General features: G+C 38.8%; 1 protein-coding gene across 4 annotated transcripts; it reads left to right on the forward strand.

Moving 5' to 3' along the window:
- Nucleotides 1–372: 372 nt before the first annotated feature.
- Nucleotides 373–16112, forward strand: aldh1l1 (aldehyde dehydrogenase 1 family, member L1). Of its 4 annotated transcripts, XM_066664660.1 has the most exons (24): nt 1108–1233; nt 1458–1576; nt 1985–2123; nt 2605–2839; nt 2964–3129; nt 3453–3554; nt 4110–4199; nt 4449–4586; nt 5699–5824; nt 6706–6797; nt 7432–7579; nt 7724–7843; nt 8404–8531; nt 8685–8835; nt 9138–9208; nt 9483–9588; nt 9684–9771; nt 10426–10519; nt 10901–11000; nt 12331–12429; nt 13455–13620; nt 14465–14570; nt 14668–14867; nt 15563–16112. In XM_066664660.1, exons 3-24 carry the CDS (start codon nt 1997–1999, stop codon nt 15616–15618), a joined length of 2709 nt encoding a protein of 902 aa, XP_066520757.1. In that variant the 5' UTR covers nt 1108–1233; nt 1458–1576; nt 1985–1996; the 3' UTR covers nt 15619–16112. The 4 variants fall into 4 exon arrangements, with proteins under 4 accessions (XP_066520756.1, XP_066520758.1, XP_066520759.1 ...); XM_066664659.1 differs by lacking the exons at nt 1108–1233; nt 1458–1576 and adding an exon at nt 373–535; XM_066664661.1 differs by lacking the exons at nt 1108–1233; nt 1458–1576 and adding an exon at nt 712–727.
- Nucleotides 16113–16700: the final 588 nt, after the last annotated feature.

Consider the following 16700-nt stretch of genomic DNA (forward strand, 5'->3'; position numbering starts at 1 on the left):
GATTAAATAAACGTGTACAACAATTTATCAGCTCAAACCTGACACATTTGTGTGTGTTATTCTCATTCTCACTGGTGATTACACCTGTAGGTCATGTCAAATGGGTTATGTGAATATTCTAAACGAACAAGGACAGTGTCACGTTTCTTTTTCTGCTTTACAGAGTGGTATGTGTGGGTGAATTGTCCCTGAATACAGCAGTAATGATACAGGAAAGACTGGTTTATTCTGTAAATGCAGACTTACAGGGTGAAATGTATCGATACTCCTGCAAACAACACGCAGCTCTGCATGTGAAAGCGGGGAACTTAAGGAACTGTATCGATACATTTAACAAGTGTTTTGAAGTTGTGTGGGTCGCTAGGAGACGGACGGTCCTGGCCCCGCCCCCGTCCTCCTGTCTGTCGGCCCGCTGAGAGTTGTGTAACTCCGCTGAAGGCCATTGGCAGTGTGAGTTGTCGAGCCGCGAAGAGAATAAAACTCGCGTCGCTGCTGGTGGAGTCTCTTTCATGCGGGAGGGTGCTTTCATGTGCAGGTATGTGGAGATCCGCTTCTGGTTCTGCACGCTAACGCGCTACTGCACCATATAGGAAACATCATCTCTAACTTTCTAGAGCTGCTTCGGCTGTGGGGTCTTTGCATTGCACGTTGAGGGAAATTATCGGGAAGAATTTTATGCACGCCCTAACAGCTCTCTGACCGAAACAAACAAAGAAAGAAGTGACTGGTAGGAAATGAATGAATAACTGCAGTGAGCGCGAACGAGAGGGAGAGATAAACCTGGAGTTAAACTCGGTCCAGTATAAATTATAGTGTCGTCTGTGTCCATTCTTCCACTTGGAATTTGACAGTTTAGTTCATAAGTTAAAATGTTTCTACTCAGTCTGCTGTGCGCATGAGCAGACCCCCTCCTCTGATTTGTCAGGAGCTATTTAAAGACCACCCCATCGACTGCCCGTGCATCCTGGTCGTGAACTTGTCATGAACTTCTCGTGCAACAACTTTTAACGGTCGAGGCCTTGAAATTCATAACCATATGAAGAATTATATTGTCACTGGAAGTAATTAATAATGGAAACACTTTAAAACTGGCCATTTAGACCAGTTTCAGCTGACACCGACTTGTCTTTTGTCTTTAAATCAACAGTATCCTGTACGGTATCATATTGAAAATAAGCTAAACAAAGTAGTTAAATTGATTTGCAGATTGAAATGGAATAAAACAGCGATTTTGTAAGGCTGAGCGTTTTGAAAATATCTGAGATTTATTTGTACCAACACTGCAATTGTAATTAAAATGATAGTTGAAATAATAATTATTTTTTATCAATTCATTTCTGGCACTTTTTTTTAAGTTTGTTAAAACACAGATATTATTGGGTTCTATAATTCAACATAGTGCCTAAAGGTTATAGAACCTGGCTTGTTACTTAAAAGTCTCTTTCTTAATCCCCTAGACTGGTAGGAAAAGTGAAGACAGGGAGAGTGAAGGAACCGTGCTTTCTCATCCCTCAACATTCATGGCCAAAGTGCTCTTAAGCAAAGCGTACTTGCAAATAAAATTTACAAAATAAAGGTTAATCATTCTGCTCTAGTGTTTTGCTATTTATATTGAATGACCTGCAGCGTCATATATTAACTTACACACTAATTTGTATGATCTAATAATCTACAAACATGAATAATCCAAGCTACCTCTTTTTTTAGGGTAGTGCAACATATAAGGTGCTCTTCTTAGGTCTTGTGAATATTTCTCTGTGAATTTCTGTTTGAAAATGTACATTACTGATATTTACTAAATGCTTGACAGTTTTTACATAAAATATGTAACGTTTATATCTCTAGTACACAAATTAAGTACTGAAACCTCAAGGTCTAAAAATAAGTTTTTTGTAAACTTTTCAGTTAAATGTTTCACTGAAGACATTTTCAGTTGTGCATGAACATCTCCTTCAGTTCGTGTCTGTGTCTCCTCTGTGTTCAGTGACGGTCCAGGATGAAGATCGCTGTGATTGGCCAAAGCCTTTTTGGACAGGAGGTGTATAAAGAGTTGAGAAAAGAGGGTCATACTATAGTTGGTGTGTTCACTATACCTGACAAAGATGGCAAAGCTGACCTGCTAGGTGATTCTTTAATTCCTCTGGAATTACTTTTCAATCCTTTCTTTTTAATCATATTATATGCAATGATTTTGACTTAAGATCTGTACTAGGATCTGCTGCCTCATGTTAGTAGACACAAGCAGGTTCTGTACCCTGTGATGTTTGCTGAGGCAGGTTCTGTTTATAGTCTAATATCAGTTGAAGGTGAAACATCTTGCTTAGGTCTTGTTAGTGGTCATGTCGTCCCAGTCTTGGAAAAAAGAACATATACAATAGCAGTTATTGAATTCCTTCTTTAATTTGAATAATTGAATAATGTTATTTGTCACTGGAAGTAGTTTAGCCTAGTAAATGAATTTGAAACATATGTCAGTGATAATTAAGTGACTTGAAGGCCTATGGACCTTTGGGTTTAAGAGGTTTAAAAAAGCCCATAACTTAAAACAAGATGAAACCACTTTTTGTCTCTGAATGTTAATTTTCATGCATGCTGATTGATCAGGAGCTGAAGCAGAGAAGGATGGAGTGATGGTATTTAAGTTCCCACGCTGGAGGCTGAAGGGGAAAGCCATTGAGGAAGTGGTAGAGCAGTATAAAGCAGTGGGAGCTGAGCTCAATGTTCTGCCCTTCTGCTCTCAGTTCATTCCTATGGAGGTGATAGATCACCCACAACACGGCTCCATCATCTACCACCCCTCACTACTGCCCCGCCACAGAGGAGCCTCAGCCATCAACTGGTTAGTGTGAGCTTGTGGGTTACTGTGTGTAATTTTTCAGTTATTAAATGTATTCACTAAAATAAATACTGTGTATTTATGCCAATGTGGCAATATTTAAAAAGTCATTGCATTGAAAAAATAGGACTCTCATCCATGGTGACAAGAAGGGAGGATTCACAGTGTTTTGGGCTGATGATGGACTGGACACTGGACCGATCCTGTTGCAGAAACAGTGTGACGTGGAGCCTGATGATACAGTAAACACAATCTATAAGCGCTTCTTGTTTCCAGAAGGAGTCAAAGGCATGGTGAGAGTTAAAACTCAAGATAAATTATCCATACAGAGCAGAGTAATTTGAGAAAAGTTTCTAACTCTGAATGTTTTGACTAAAATTGCTGCACTTTTGTTATGTTATCTATAAAATATGCATCAATTATCATACCACTTTCTAGGGCAAAATTGACTAAAGCAGCCTTTATGACAACTGACGCTTGTTGGAAATATTTTTTATACTTTTTATGTAGGTTTATGTCAGTTATCTTTAAAGGCTTCTGTGTGTGTCATGTACCACTATAGATACTGATCTGTGGTAAAGTGGATCATGTGGATATGGATATTTTTGCATTCTAGGTGGAGGCAGTCAAGTTAATTGAAGAAGGTAAAGCTCCTGTAATCAAGCAACCTGAAGAAGGAGCTACTTATGAATGCATCCAGAAAAAAGACAATGCAAAGGTAGGTGTGGAGCATTACTTTAATGGGTCTGTTTGTTTTGTGGCATTATGACCTATGTCTCTGTCAGTCAGTTACAATGAACTCCACAGTTTCTGCCACTTGGCTCAAAGACACATGAATGTTTCTGGCCAATCAGATTAGCTATCTCTGCATTTATATTGGCATATCATAAAATTAACCTGAGTGTATTTAGGTGTATGTGTTTTTGCATACTCTTGTGGACATGCTTGACATAATCTTCTTCTGCCTAATTTAGTACTGATTTGGTACTGATGATCACAATTGCTGGTAAACTGTTCACATTCCCCAAAGTGTCCCTAATTGACTCAAATGCCATTAACATACATTTGGTAGCAACATGTTAAAAACATCTGAATGTCTATTTGTTAGGAGGTTACCTGTGATTTCTTCAAGGATGAGATTCTTATTGCAAGAACTTAATTTTCCACCAAATTCTTTGCAAACACATCAAAATCTTGTTGCATATGTAATATCAGCCTGTCCCAACATTTACGTTTCTCATTCATACTATGCTCTGGGTTTGTATTTGTGCAGATTGACTGGAATCAGCCAGCTGAAGCCATCCATAACTGGATCAGAGGAAATGATAAGGTTCCTGGTGCCTGGGCAGAGGTTGACGGAAAGGTTTGTCACATCATGTGCATCATAAGTTACTTTTTACTGAGGCCTCAGTTTAGTAGCAAAATGTAGCCAGGAATTCCTGAGCCATGTTCTTGGTTGTCACGTGTTAGAAACAATATACAGCATGATATATCAGATTGTTCAGTTTCACCAACACCATAAGGCAGGTCAAATATATGTTTTCTCTTAATTAGCTGAAGACTGTTATAAATTGGTTGAATTTCTCTGTACTCTTTCTTTTTTCTCCACTAGAATGTGACGTTCTATGGTTCAACATTGGTGGATAACTGTTCCACAGCTATCGGTCAGCCTTTGGAGATTCCTGGGGCGAGTCGCCCAGGACTAGTCACCAAGAATGGCCTGATACTCTTTGGCAGTGATGACAAGGCGGTGAGAACACACATCCATGCTAATGGAATACATCCAGTGAAGTCTGTTGTTCTCTACTTACTATTCCTAAGACTTATTTAGTAAATACTATATTATATTTAATTACTACTATGAAACTAACATGTAAGTAAAATTCTAAGTGAAGAACAGAAATGTGGGCTCCGTAGGCTAAAATGTTTTAAAAGAATAGTGGTTTGGTTGTCCTCATATCTGCATTTGTTTCTTCCAGGGAGCACTCTAATGTCCTCCCACAATCCAAAAACTCATTTCACCTGATTGGGATAAAGTGGTTACAGAAGATGAATGAGTTTGGTCTTTTTAACTGATCAAAGCAGATATATTTAAACTCATGTAGTTCATTCTTCTAAGATGAATGTTGCCATAAATGCAGTTTGAATCCTTTGCACATTTCTGATAAGACCAAACATAAGACAGAAATGCATATAAAATTAAAAGTTTACAAATTCATTAAAATAACTTTTAATTTTTGGTTTATGTTTTATTTAAATTTGTACTTTTATGATTGTTCTATACAGCACTTGGAGCTTCATGAAGGGTGCTATATAAATAAAGATTATTATTGTTATTATTATTATTATTATTATTGCTATTATTACTATTAAAGTAATTTTAAAGAAGATTTTTAGCAAGACCTTAAAATTCATTTTCACTCAGGGGAAAAAATTGTGTCCTCATTTCTACAGGCCTGGTCATCACTATATTGTCTCAGCTCATCCGTCCATATTACAAACATTCAGACCAATCTGACCAGTTTGGCTAAGTGGAGGGGTCAGTTAATGAACTGGCAATGATCAGCTCCACTCGTGTTCCAGCTTCAAAGGCCCTCTGTCTATAGATTATATAATCCCCCTCTGAGAGAGATGGTGAGAAAAGCCAGAATTAACCGAGGATTGGAGCAGACAGAAAGAGTGGCAGGAATAATGGAAAGAGATTTTATTCCACTAAAAGGAAGCAAGCATATGTTTGGTCATTATGGAGATACGACTAATTAGACACAATGCATGTGTCCATGTACGATGCACAATGTATTTATTCTAATCGCTTTAAGTGTGCATTTCTGTTTCGTGCTGAATGTGTGGATGTGTGTGTAGTTGCTGGTGAAGAACCTGCAGTTTGAAGATGGGAAGATGATTGCAGCTGCTCAGTATTTTAAAGCCGGCTCCAGTGCTGCAGTGGAACTGACAGAGGAAGAGAAGAACTTTGCAGAACAAATGAGGGTCAGACTCATGCTCCCACTACTAACATTTGCCTCATCACATTAATACAGTTATTATTCCACACTTTGTGTGGGCTTTTTTAGATGGACAAATTTTCCATCTTTAGGGGGAAAAAAGACTTTCATTACACCCTGAGAATCTGGTGAAATATATTACGCCACAGAGAATAACCGCAAAATCAAGGAGTAGCAAAATAAAATATGATAGAATACACATGCAAAAAAATTTATGAACTGGGTATGAACTGTAAATACTTCCAAGCAATGAAGTGTGTTAACAAGGTGTGGATGATAAGCGATGTATTGAGGGCAGATTCCGTGAACACATACAATTTTACTATTCCTTTAAAGGTGACTCAGTTAATCGTTCTGGTCATTTCAGGTAAATTTTCAGGCACCATCCTTACTCTGTTATCTTAATCTCATCATTGTCTCTACACTCAGATATCCTATGTCTGTAATGAAAAACTGTAATGTACTTCACTTGCTTATTACAAAACATTGACACCATTTGGTTCTAAAGAGTTGGAAATATTTATTATAATGAAAATGATAACATCACATCCACACACTGAGATTTTATAACCACAGCAATATGTGTTAGTCAGATCAGCGCTTTGGCTTATCTGCCCCATTCACTCTCTGCTGTCAGAATAAGAGAAAACAGTATGTCATTGACCTACATTCTTTTGGCATATACAGTGTATAACTGTTGGCATTCTATGGCACTTCTAGCTGCCAGATATCCACTCCTTTAACAAAAAGTGTTAAGGGCAATGACATGTCAGTCACTGCCTCCAGAGGAGTTTAATTTAGGTCATTCTGTGTGTGTGTGTGTGTGTGTGTGTTCACATGCATGTGCCTTTGTTCGTGTGTGTCCAGGTAGTGTGGCGAAACATTTTAACTAGTGTGGAGAAGATTGATGACTCTACTGACTTCTTTAAGTCTGGTGCTGCCTCTATGGATGTTGTTAGGTAAAAAGTTCACCGAGTTCACACAATTGTACCCTTTTTCCAAATTCAGGAAATCAGATTAATGTTTAGTGTCTAAGAGTGGTTAATATGTAGTAGAAGCTGTGACTGGACTGTGTCCTTTTGTTTTTCATTTGCATTCTACTGTACAAGGACAGATTAAATAGGTAGGACTGAACTGTTCATTAATAGTGATAAAAATCAAGCCTGAAAATTACTCAACCTACAGATACGTATTCTAATAGCACTAGTTCCTGGAATAAGACTGAAATTCAATTTAGGTGTTTTTAGGTATAAAGGATATTTGGTGAAGATTAGGACAATATTGGAAATTCGACAAGGCTTCACATAAATTAACCTATTGCACACTCCTGAGTACAGTTTCATTATTGTGAAACACACAGCTGAAAGCATCAGTAATAGCCGCATGGTTAGATCCTAAATATTGTGTGTACTTTTGTTCATTTAACAGTGCAGCGTGTGTTTGCATTCATCTTTCTCTCTCCTCTCTCTCTCTCACTTTCTCTCTTTCTCTCTCTCTCTCTCTCTCTCTCTCTCTCTCTCTCTCCTCTCTCTCTCTCCTTCTCTCTCTCTCTGTATCTATCTCTCTATATCTTATCTCTGTATCTATCTCCAGACTGGTGGAGGAGGTAAAGTTGAGGGCAAATCAGCTGCAACTTCAAAATGAGGATGTTTACATGGCGACAACCTTTCAGGAGTTTATCCAGATGTGTGTGAGGAAGTTGAGAGGAGAGGACGCTGAAGAAGAACTCATTGTTGACTATGTGTGTGTTTAAATATAGCACTGGGCTAAGAGCAGTGAGTCATGAGGGTCATGGATGCTCAACTGATACATGAATGAATTGATTAAATACACACTGATTGAATACAAACTCTTGAGATTTCCCTTTTAACGCTTATGGTTCCAGGTGGAGATGAATGTGAACAACATGACAATCCAAATGCCACACCAGCTCTTTATAAATGGAGAGTTTGTGGATGCTGAGGAAGGAAAGACCTACAAGACCATTAATCCCACCAATGGACAGGTGCCCTCATATTGGCACACACACACACACACAAGCCTTTTTTACACATGAACTCCAGAAAAAGCTCTGAGAATTAGGTCTGGACATTTTCCGGAGTAACCTTTCACACATGTAACACACAGTGGGTTATTTTCTTTATCAGATGAGTTCTTGCAGCAAATGTAGGAGATACAGCACTATTCTCCCAAACATTACTGGCTCTATTCACACATGCGCTCACTGGAACATTACCTGGATTTTTACTAGGGGCTAGTGGGATAAAGTCTTGGACAAATTTTACAGACATTTGTATTCAAATATACAATAACTCCAGGTAAGGTCGCAAATATTTCCCTTTGAATAGACCTTCATAACTTTGGACATTTAAATACAACTTGATTGGCTGGAATTAATAGCATTTTAGAGGAAATTAAAGTTATCTGAGTTCTCATTTACTCATTCTTTGCATTTAATGTGATTCGTATTAAAAAGTCACACTGTAATAAGTTCACTGTAATAGGTCCTCAGTCATTGTCAGAGTTTGTATTTCATAACTGATCTTTCTTTCTCTATTTCTCTAGCCAATCTGTGATGTATCACTGGCTCAGATCTCTGATGTGGAGAAGGCTGTGGCAGCAGCTAAAGAAGCATTTGAAGAGGGAGAGTGGGGCAAGATGAACCCCAGAGATAGAGGCAAACTCATCTACAAGTGAGAAAATATTAAATGAAAATATTGACCTAAATAAAAATTAATAATTACTTCTGTAATCATAGTTAAAGCTCATATTATAGCTTTCAATATGTATGAATATTGCCACAAAGGAGTGGTATGGTAATGCTGTGCTATGTTGTGGTATTCTAGACTGGCAGATCTAATGGAGCAGCACCAGGAAGAACTGGCCACTATTGAATCTCTAGACTCAGGAGCTGTCTACACACTGGCCCTTAAAACCCATGTTGGCATGTCCATTCAGACATTCAGATACTTTGCAGGCTGGTGTGACAAGATTCAGGTATGTCTGTATGTGTGTGTGTGTGTGTTTTCTTCAAATCAGGCTGCAATGCTAACAATCTACTAAATAATGAATGCCAGGGTTTAACAGTCACTGTAATGTATTGAATCCCAAACTGGGGTTGAATTCCAAACTTAGGCAAGCACACAACACTAAATCATTGAAGTATCCTTGAGCAAGACTCCTTATCATTCATTAGTTGTTTGTAACATGATTAAACTGTGTATATTGCTGTTATATTAAATTGGTGCCAATTGCAAATGTTGCATTATCGTAAATGTGTTGTGTTTCTTCCTCTTCAGGGCTGCACTATCCCAATCAACCAAGCTCGCCCCAATCGTAACCTCACCTTCACAAAGAAGGAGCCAATTGGGTAAAGCCTCCACTCACTTTTTCTCACCCCACTGATCACAGACACCCCAGCGTGACCTGTTCTAGAGAAAAGAAATACCATTCAAGCTTTTGGACCTTGTTCTATGTAGCTTTAAGAGTGAGGAATTGAAATCTGATTCATCATGGTTTTGGTACTTAACTGGAAAATGATTTGTGTAATTGAGGTATGTTGGAATGAAGCCCTTTCATAGTTATTAGGATGATGTTTTCATTTGTATTGGTATGATCTTTACTTTGTGCTTGTCTGTGTTAAGTGTGTGTGGCATTGTGATTCCATGGAACTATCCTCTCATGATGCTAGCGTGGAAGACAGCAGCTTGTCTGGCAGCTGGAAACACTGTGGTGCTGAAACCTGCACAGGTCAGGAGGTCAAATACAGTGCATCAGTATTGCAAAAGTCTTTAACAGAAGTGAATATACTCACAAATTATGTGCGTGTGTGTGTTGAACTCCAGGTGACCCCTCTGACAGCAGTGAAGTTTGCGGAGTTGAGTGCAAGGGCAGGGTTCCCTAAAGGTGTGATTAATATTCTGCCCGGATCAGGTATGCTGTGGAGATATCTTGGCCAATATTTAATTTCACACTTCACGTTCCAATAATTTCTATAATATATATATAGATTACCCAAAACATACACTACTACCAGTCTTCCAGTCAGTTCTGGATGTGTTGGATGTTAAAATAAGTTTACAGTATCAAGACTATAGCCAAATTGTTATGGCAAGACAGTTTGGTTTTTAAGTGCAAGGCTTGACTACTGACACTAATGACCCTGAGTGTTGTGTGCTCAAGGCTCATCATTGCATAAGGGCAATGCGTACCCCAGTGGATCCAGATAAACAGAAGGCCATCCATGACACTACTCGCATAAACAATGTGTCAGGAGGACTGTCTGTCATCAAAATCACAAATGATGGACCTGTGAGCATATAAACATTGGAGCAAAGAATTCTTTAAAAAAAAACCACACTAATGTTCTATGGCATTAAGAGTTAACTATAATAAAAAAGTTATCCAAAGCAGATATGTGAATCTGTAATCACAGTCTGTTATTCATATTTTAATATGCTGAATAAAACATTCAATACATTTGGGTGTTTATATATTGTTAATATAAAAAGGCATACATTTATTGTGTACATTAAATGACAAAAATTACATATTACAAATTGTGATGTATCTACCTGTATGATGTAGGAGCTTTGGTTGGCCAGCGGCTGTCAGACCACCATGACGTTCGTAAACTGGGTTTTACCGGCTCCACTGAGATTGGCAAACAGATCATGAAGAGGTGAAAGATCTCTGACTCTTTCCTAGAAACAGTGTGACTGATATGGAGTTAATTTTGTACCAAAGGTTTACACACAAAGTTATTCTAAGCATCAGAAGGGAAAATTTATATGTTGTGAATGCAAAACAAAAAACTTTAAACATATTGACCCCTTATTGGTGTGTGTGTGTGTGTGTGTGTGTGTGTGTGTGTGTGTGTGTGTGTGTGTGTGTGTGTGTGTGTGTGTGTGTGTGTGTGTGTGTGTGTGTGTGTGTGTGTGTGTGTGTGTGTGTGTGTGTGTGTGTGTGTGTGTGTGTGTGTGTGTGTGTGTGTGTGTGTGTGTGTGTGTGTGTGTGTGTGTGTGTGTGTGTGTGTGTGTGTGTGTGTGTGTGTGTCCTGCAGCTGTGCGGTTAGTAATGTGAAGAAAGTCTCTCTGGAGCTTGGTGGCAAATCTCCACTCATTATCTTCAGCGACTGTGACCTGGACAAAGCAGTCAGAATGGTCAGAATGGCTTTCAGTTTAGTTCCATATTTAGAATACATTGTGATTATTTACATTCACCAATCAACCATAAGATTAAAACCACTGAAAAGTAAAGAGAATAACATGAATAACATTATTGATTATCTTGTTACACAGGCACCTGTCCTGGGGTGAGATATATAATGCAGCAAGTGAACAGTCAGTTCTTTAAGTTGATGTGTAGGAAGCATGAGAAATAAGTTAATGTAAGGATTTGAGTTCAAAGAACCATACATCAGTGACCCCATGACAAGGTCAGAAATGTCATTTATGCGCAGTGAGAGCTGGTCTGGTCCAGTCCCACAGAAGAGCTACTGTCATGTAAATTGCAGAAAATATTGATGCTGATAGAAATGTGTTAGAACACGCAGTGCATCACAGCTTGGTGTGTATGGGGTGTAGTTACAGACAGGTTAGAGTGGCCAAGCTGATCTCTGCTCACCACCAAAAACACCTACACCAGGCATCAGAACTGGACCATGGAGCAACGGAAGAAGTGTCATGTTTTCTTTTGCATCATTTGGACGTTGGGTTAGTGTGTGTTGCTTTCCTGGAGAAGAGTTGGAATCAGGATAAACTATGGGATGAAGGCAATTCTGCAGAAGAAGTATGATGCTCTGGGCAGTGTTCTGCTGGGAAAACCTGGGTCCTGGCTTTCATGTGGATGTTACTTTAATATGTACCACCATCCTACAGTAGTGTTGCCTAGTTTCAGTGGCCTCTTTTAGCAGGTTAATGTGCCCTGCTGCACTGCAAAAAATCATCAGACGTGGTTAGAATGATGATGAACAGTTAAGGCATTGACTTGACCTCCAACTTCCCCAGATTTCAGTTTGATCAAGGATCTGTGGGATGTGCTGGAATAAAAAAGATACAATTTGGATCAATAAGTCTGATTCACAGAGCCCCCATGTCACAGCTTTCAGGAGGACTTAAAAGACCTGCAGTTAACAGCTTGGTTCCAGATATTACAGGACACCTTCAGAGGTTTTGTTGAGTCCATGCCTTGCCAACTCAGAGCTGTTTAGGTGTCACAAAGATTACCTATACCGTATTAGGCAAGTGGCTTTAATGATATGGCTGATTGGTATATATTGATGTTTCTTACATATCATGTATTATGTAGTAAACTGAAAATGGAGATACACTTGAACAGTGACAGTATTTAACAATTTACCATTTTTTTGTTACCACAGTGATGATCAATGATCTGTTATGAATGCAGCTCTAACACATTATATTCTGAATGAGAGTTATGGTCTGGAATCATAAGTCAAACTCTACATTCTCTCTGTGCCACTGTGTGCAGGGGATGAGCTCAGTGTTCTTTAACAAGGGTGAGAACTGCATTGCTGCAGGAAGACTGTTCATAGAAGAATCCCTTCATGATACTTTTGTCCAGAGAGTGGTAAGATAGTCGCAAATACAGCGGCAAATGCTAAAACAGCTTTTTTTAAATTCTTAATATTAGCATTTTGTTACAGTCTAAAAATAATCTATTACTTTGTTTATTTTAATCATTTTAACACAGGGAATGTCCTTGTCCAGAAGAAAGGATAAAGAGAAATGCTCCTAATTTACTTGGAATTAATATTTGTTATTTACCTTGCGGTAGAAATAAGAAGGGTTTTGTGTTCTCTTGTAAAGGTACCATTTTGGAGATACACGTTTCATTAGACAACACTTTTTTGTTTTTAGTTCTACACTCTACACTGTCAGAAAAACTGTCACTGTGGTGGTTCCTTTTGCTGGCACTGCTGGTATCTTCAAGGTTACATTTCTGAACCTTGAATTAGGGAACATTGAATTGTACCTTGATCCATAATAATTGTATATTTTTAAATTGTGTTGATTTTATATGCCCCATTTCATCTCCAGGACTTATTTTATTTAATTTTTTATTGTTTTATTTCACAGTTTTATAATGAAACATCAACAAATATTAACCTCTCCTCTTGGAGAAGAGAACGCAATGTACCTTAAGGGAACAAAACTGGACTTTACACCACGGTTGTACCTTTAAAGGTACATTTACACTCTTTGTACCTTTAGTGACCAATAATGTACCTGTGTTGTACCTTTTTTTCTGAGAGTGTATGGTACTTAAAATTTTAAATAATTCCATTCCTTATAGTACATTTGACCCTTTTAAAATACCCTTTTAGGAATTATGTTCACTAATTAAACCCAGTTTTCCTCTGGCCTGGTGCCAGAGTTCTCTTCTGCAACTCTGACTGAGAAAAAAAGAATAAAGAAAATATTCCTCAGCTGCGAACTGGAGAGTTAGAGTAGTTCACGGAGCTAATGTTCTCAAACGTCCTAAAGTCTAAAAGTAACCAACACTTCAGTGTCATCTAGGTGTCTCACTAGAACATTGCTCTAGTAACTGAAATCATAACAGGGGCCACACAGTGTGCTGTATTTTCTGTGTAGGTTGAAGAAGTAAAGAAGATGAAGATTGGTGACCCTCTGGACCGCTCTACAGACCACGGACCCCAGAACCACAAAGCCCACCTGGACAAACTGGTAGAGTACTGTGAGACAGGGGTCAAAGAGGGTGCCAAACTTGTGTGTGGAGGAAAACAAGTAAACCGACCAGGTATGTGTGTGTTTTAAATTAATACAAAAACACATAAGAAAATCAGAGCTGACACACAGCATCAGAACAACTGTGATATAGACTTTAAGAAGAGCCAATATTTCAGTTGCTATTGAAATAAGAGTCCACAAGGTCACAATTGTGCTTTAGTTGTATTCTGTTCCATATCTGGCAATCCCACAATGCACTGTAATAAGCTCTGTACAACCCATGTATCCTAGTGGATAGTGGATACCTATAATACAGTGCTTTGTTTGGTTAAAAACCTGCACAAGGTAGTATCCGAATTCATTCACTGCCCTCTTGAATACAATTCCCTACAATAGTGCACTATTGAGTAATACATAAATTTGCTACAACCCTGGCGTATGTGTCTTCTCCAGCCGTTTTTTATTAATGAGTTTCTGTTATTATCTGTATTCTCTGTTCATTGTGACTGTCAGTGAGGAGTTGGTGTGTTCTCCCCGTGTCTGCGTGGGTTTCCTCTGGGTGCTCTGGTTTCCTCCCACAGTCCAAAAACACACGTTTGTAGGTGGATTGTCAACTCAAATGTGTCCATAGGTGTGTGTGTGAGTGTGTGTGTGTTGCCCTGTGAAGGACTGGCGTCCCCTCCAGGGTGTGTTCCCGCCTTGCGCCCAATGGTTCCAGGTAGGGTCTGGACCCACCGCGACCCTGAACTGGATAAGCAGTTACAGATAATGGATGGATGGAAATAACTAGGGAGAAAATTAAATAATAATACACCAACAATACTAATAATAATTACATAAGCATACATATGAAATAAATGAAAGTTGTTTAGCTAAAATAGAGTGAAAAGTATTTGAATCTCTTCTCTTTGAAGGTTTTTTCTTCGAGCCCACAGTGTTCACTGATGTGCAAGATCACATGTTCATCGCCATCGAGGAGTCCTTTGGTCCAGTCATGATCATCTCCAAATTTAAAGATGGGTGAGTAGCAGAAATCTGCTGCTGTTTTTACACCTCTGGCTACAACTCTACTCTTATCCTCTACACTGACTTCCATTTCTTGCACCCCCTCTCACAGTGATGTAGATGGAGTGTTGAAGAGGGCTAATGCTACAGAGTATGGTCTGGCATCAGGTGTGTTTACGAGAGACATAAGTAAAGCACTGTATGTGAGTGAGAGGCTTCAAGCTGGAACCGTGTTCGTGAACACGTACAACAAAACTGACGTGGCTGCACCTTTCGGAGGCTTCAAACAATCTGGCTTTGGCAAGGATCTGGGTAAGACTAAAGTGTGTGTGTGTGTGTGTGTGTGTGTGTGTGTGTGTGTGTGTGTGTGTGTGTGTGTGTGTGTGTGTGTGTGTGTGTGTGTGTGTGTGTGTGTGTGTGTGTGTGTGTGTGTGTGTGTGTGTGTGTGTGTGTGTGTGTGTGAGTGTGTGTGTGTGTGTGTGTGTGTGAGTGAGTGTGTGTGTGAGTGAGTGTGTGAGACCACTATTCATTTTAACGTGTACTGATAGCACCCCCTTGTGGAGAATCTCTGGACACGCCTTGATGTAAAAGTTATTAAATGAAATAGTATTTAGTTATTCATGCACTGTGAATATTTAATTAAATTGCGTAATCTTATAACCAAATTGACAAAAGGGGTCTATAGTTTCATGCATTCACTCACACACATACTGTCACTTGCATTAAACAGAATGCTCCATAGTGAATGCTGTAGCTGAGACTGCTCCAGCACTGACTACTGCAGCAGATAAAATAATCCGTCTGAAAGATCTGAAATGGAGCATTTCTTCTGTCAAATGCACACACAGAATGTGTGTATTTTGTATTCTTCAGTTTGATAGAAGTTAAGATTAAGTACTGTTTATTTAATAATGTGGGAAAACAAGTTAAAATGCTTTTGAATGTTAATTTCTATAAAATACATCATTTTAATCCTAACATTACTTAAATGACCGTCTTTTCAACAGGTCAAGAGGCTCTTAATGAATATCTGAAGACTAAAGCTGTAACAATCGAGTACTAAAGCAGCTAAAGTGTTGTTTTGATTCAGTAAACTGTGACAGAATAGAAATCTATTTATGAATTAAGGTGTTTCCATAGTTTTAATCGCCCTGAATATCACTACTGCAGAGACCTAACGATGAAATAACTACTGTAGCATTTTCAAGTGAACCAAACTGTAGCAGTGTGTATCTCACAGCATCTCAACTTTTATGAACCCTTTTATACCATCATGGTATTCATATGTTTGACACATTGTAATGCTGGTTTAAATGAACATATTGTAATTCTGTACTGAAGAGAACACTGAAGAACTTGAAGAATCTACAGAGCTCTACCCAGAAATGTATGCTGAGTAGGTTTTATGACCACTGCCATTTTAATGCAGTAATATATTTCTAACATCTGCCACCAAACAGAATAAAGCCAGTCTATTATTGTGCTGTTTTTATTGAGCCTCACATTCTCAGTATTCAGTATTCAGACACACTGCATGTCACATCAGCTCTGCCTTAACCCAAGTCCAGAAAACAAACTATATTTTATGTACCATAACAGTTAATGAATAATCCATAGCAGGTACTACATAACAAAGCCTTAATAAGTGAGTAATAATTCAGGGATTCAGGGATTAAGATATGGGTTTGAGTAAATGCGGTGAGGTGGAGCAGCAGTACGGCGTCACATGCAGTCATACCTGCAGAGGAGGAGGAAACATGATGTTACTGAATCCTACATCATAACTCAGGGTCATATATTTGCTGATTCACAGTCGACAGTCTACTGCTCTACAACTGAGTTTAGAGAGGGGAGGGCTGACGGGGCTAGTGGAGAGACGACAGGCCCCTTTTAACAAAATATAGCCCATTAAATGTGGAAATAGATCAACAAATCAAAGGACAGATGGGAAAATTATGGGTGTGTTTGTGTGTGTGTTCACACAAACACACCTGGACACCTGTCTCTAGAGAAGAATAGTCAAGGACATCATACTGATTAAAAAGAAGGTGCTGTAATAGGGCAAGAGATAGGAATCAGCTCATCTCTCCCACACACACAGTGAGAGAGAGGGGAAAAGCAGAGAAAATGAGAGATCGGGGGAGA

The sequence above is a fragment of the Hoplias malabaricus genome, chromosome 3 (assembly GCF_029633855.1).
Source record: "Hoplias malabaricus isolate fHopMal1 chromosome 3, fHopMal1.hap1, whole genome shotgun sequence".
Taxonomy (NCBI): Eukaryota; Metazoa; Chordata; class Actinopteri; order Characiformes; family Erythrinidae; genus Hoplias; species Hoplias malabaricus.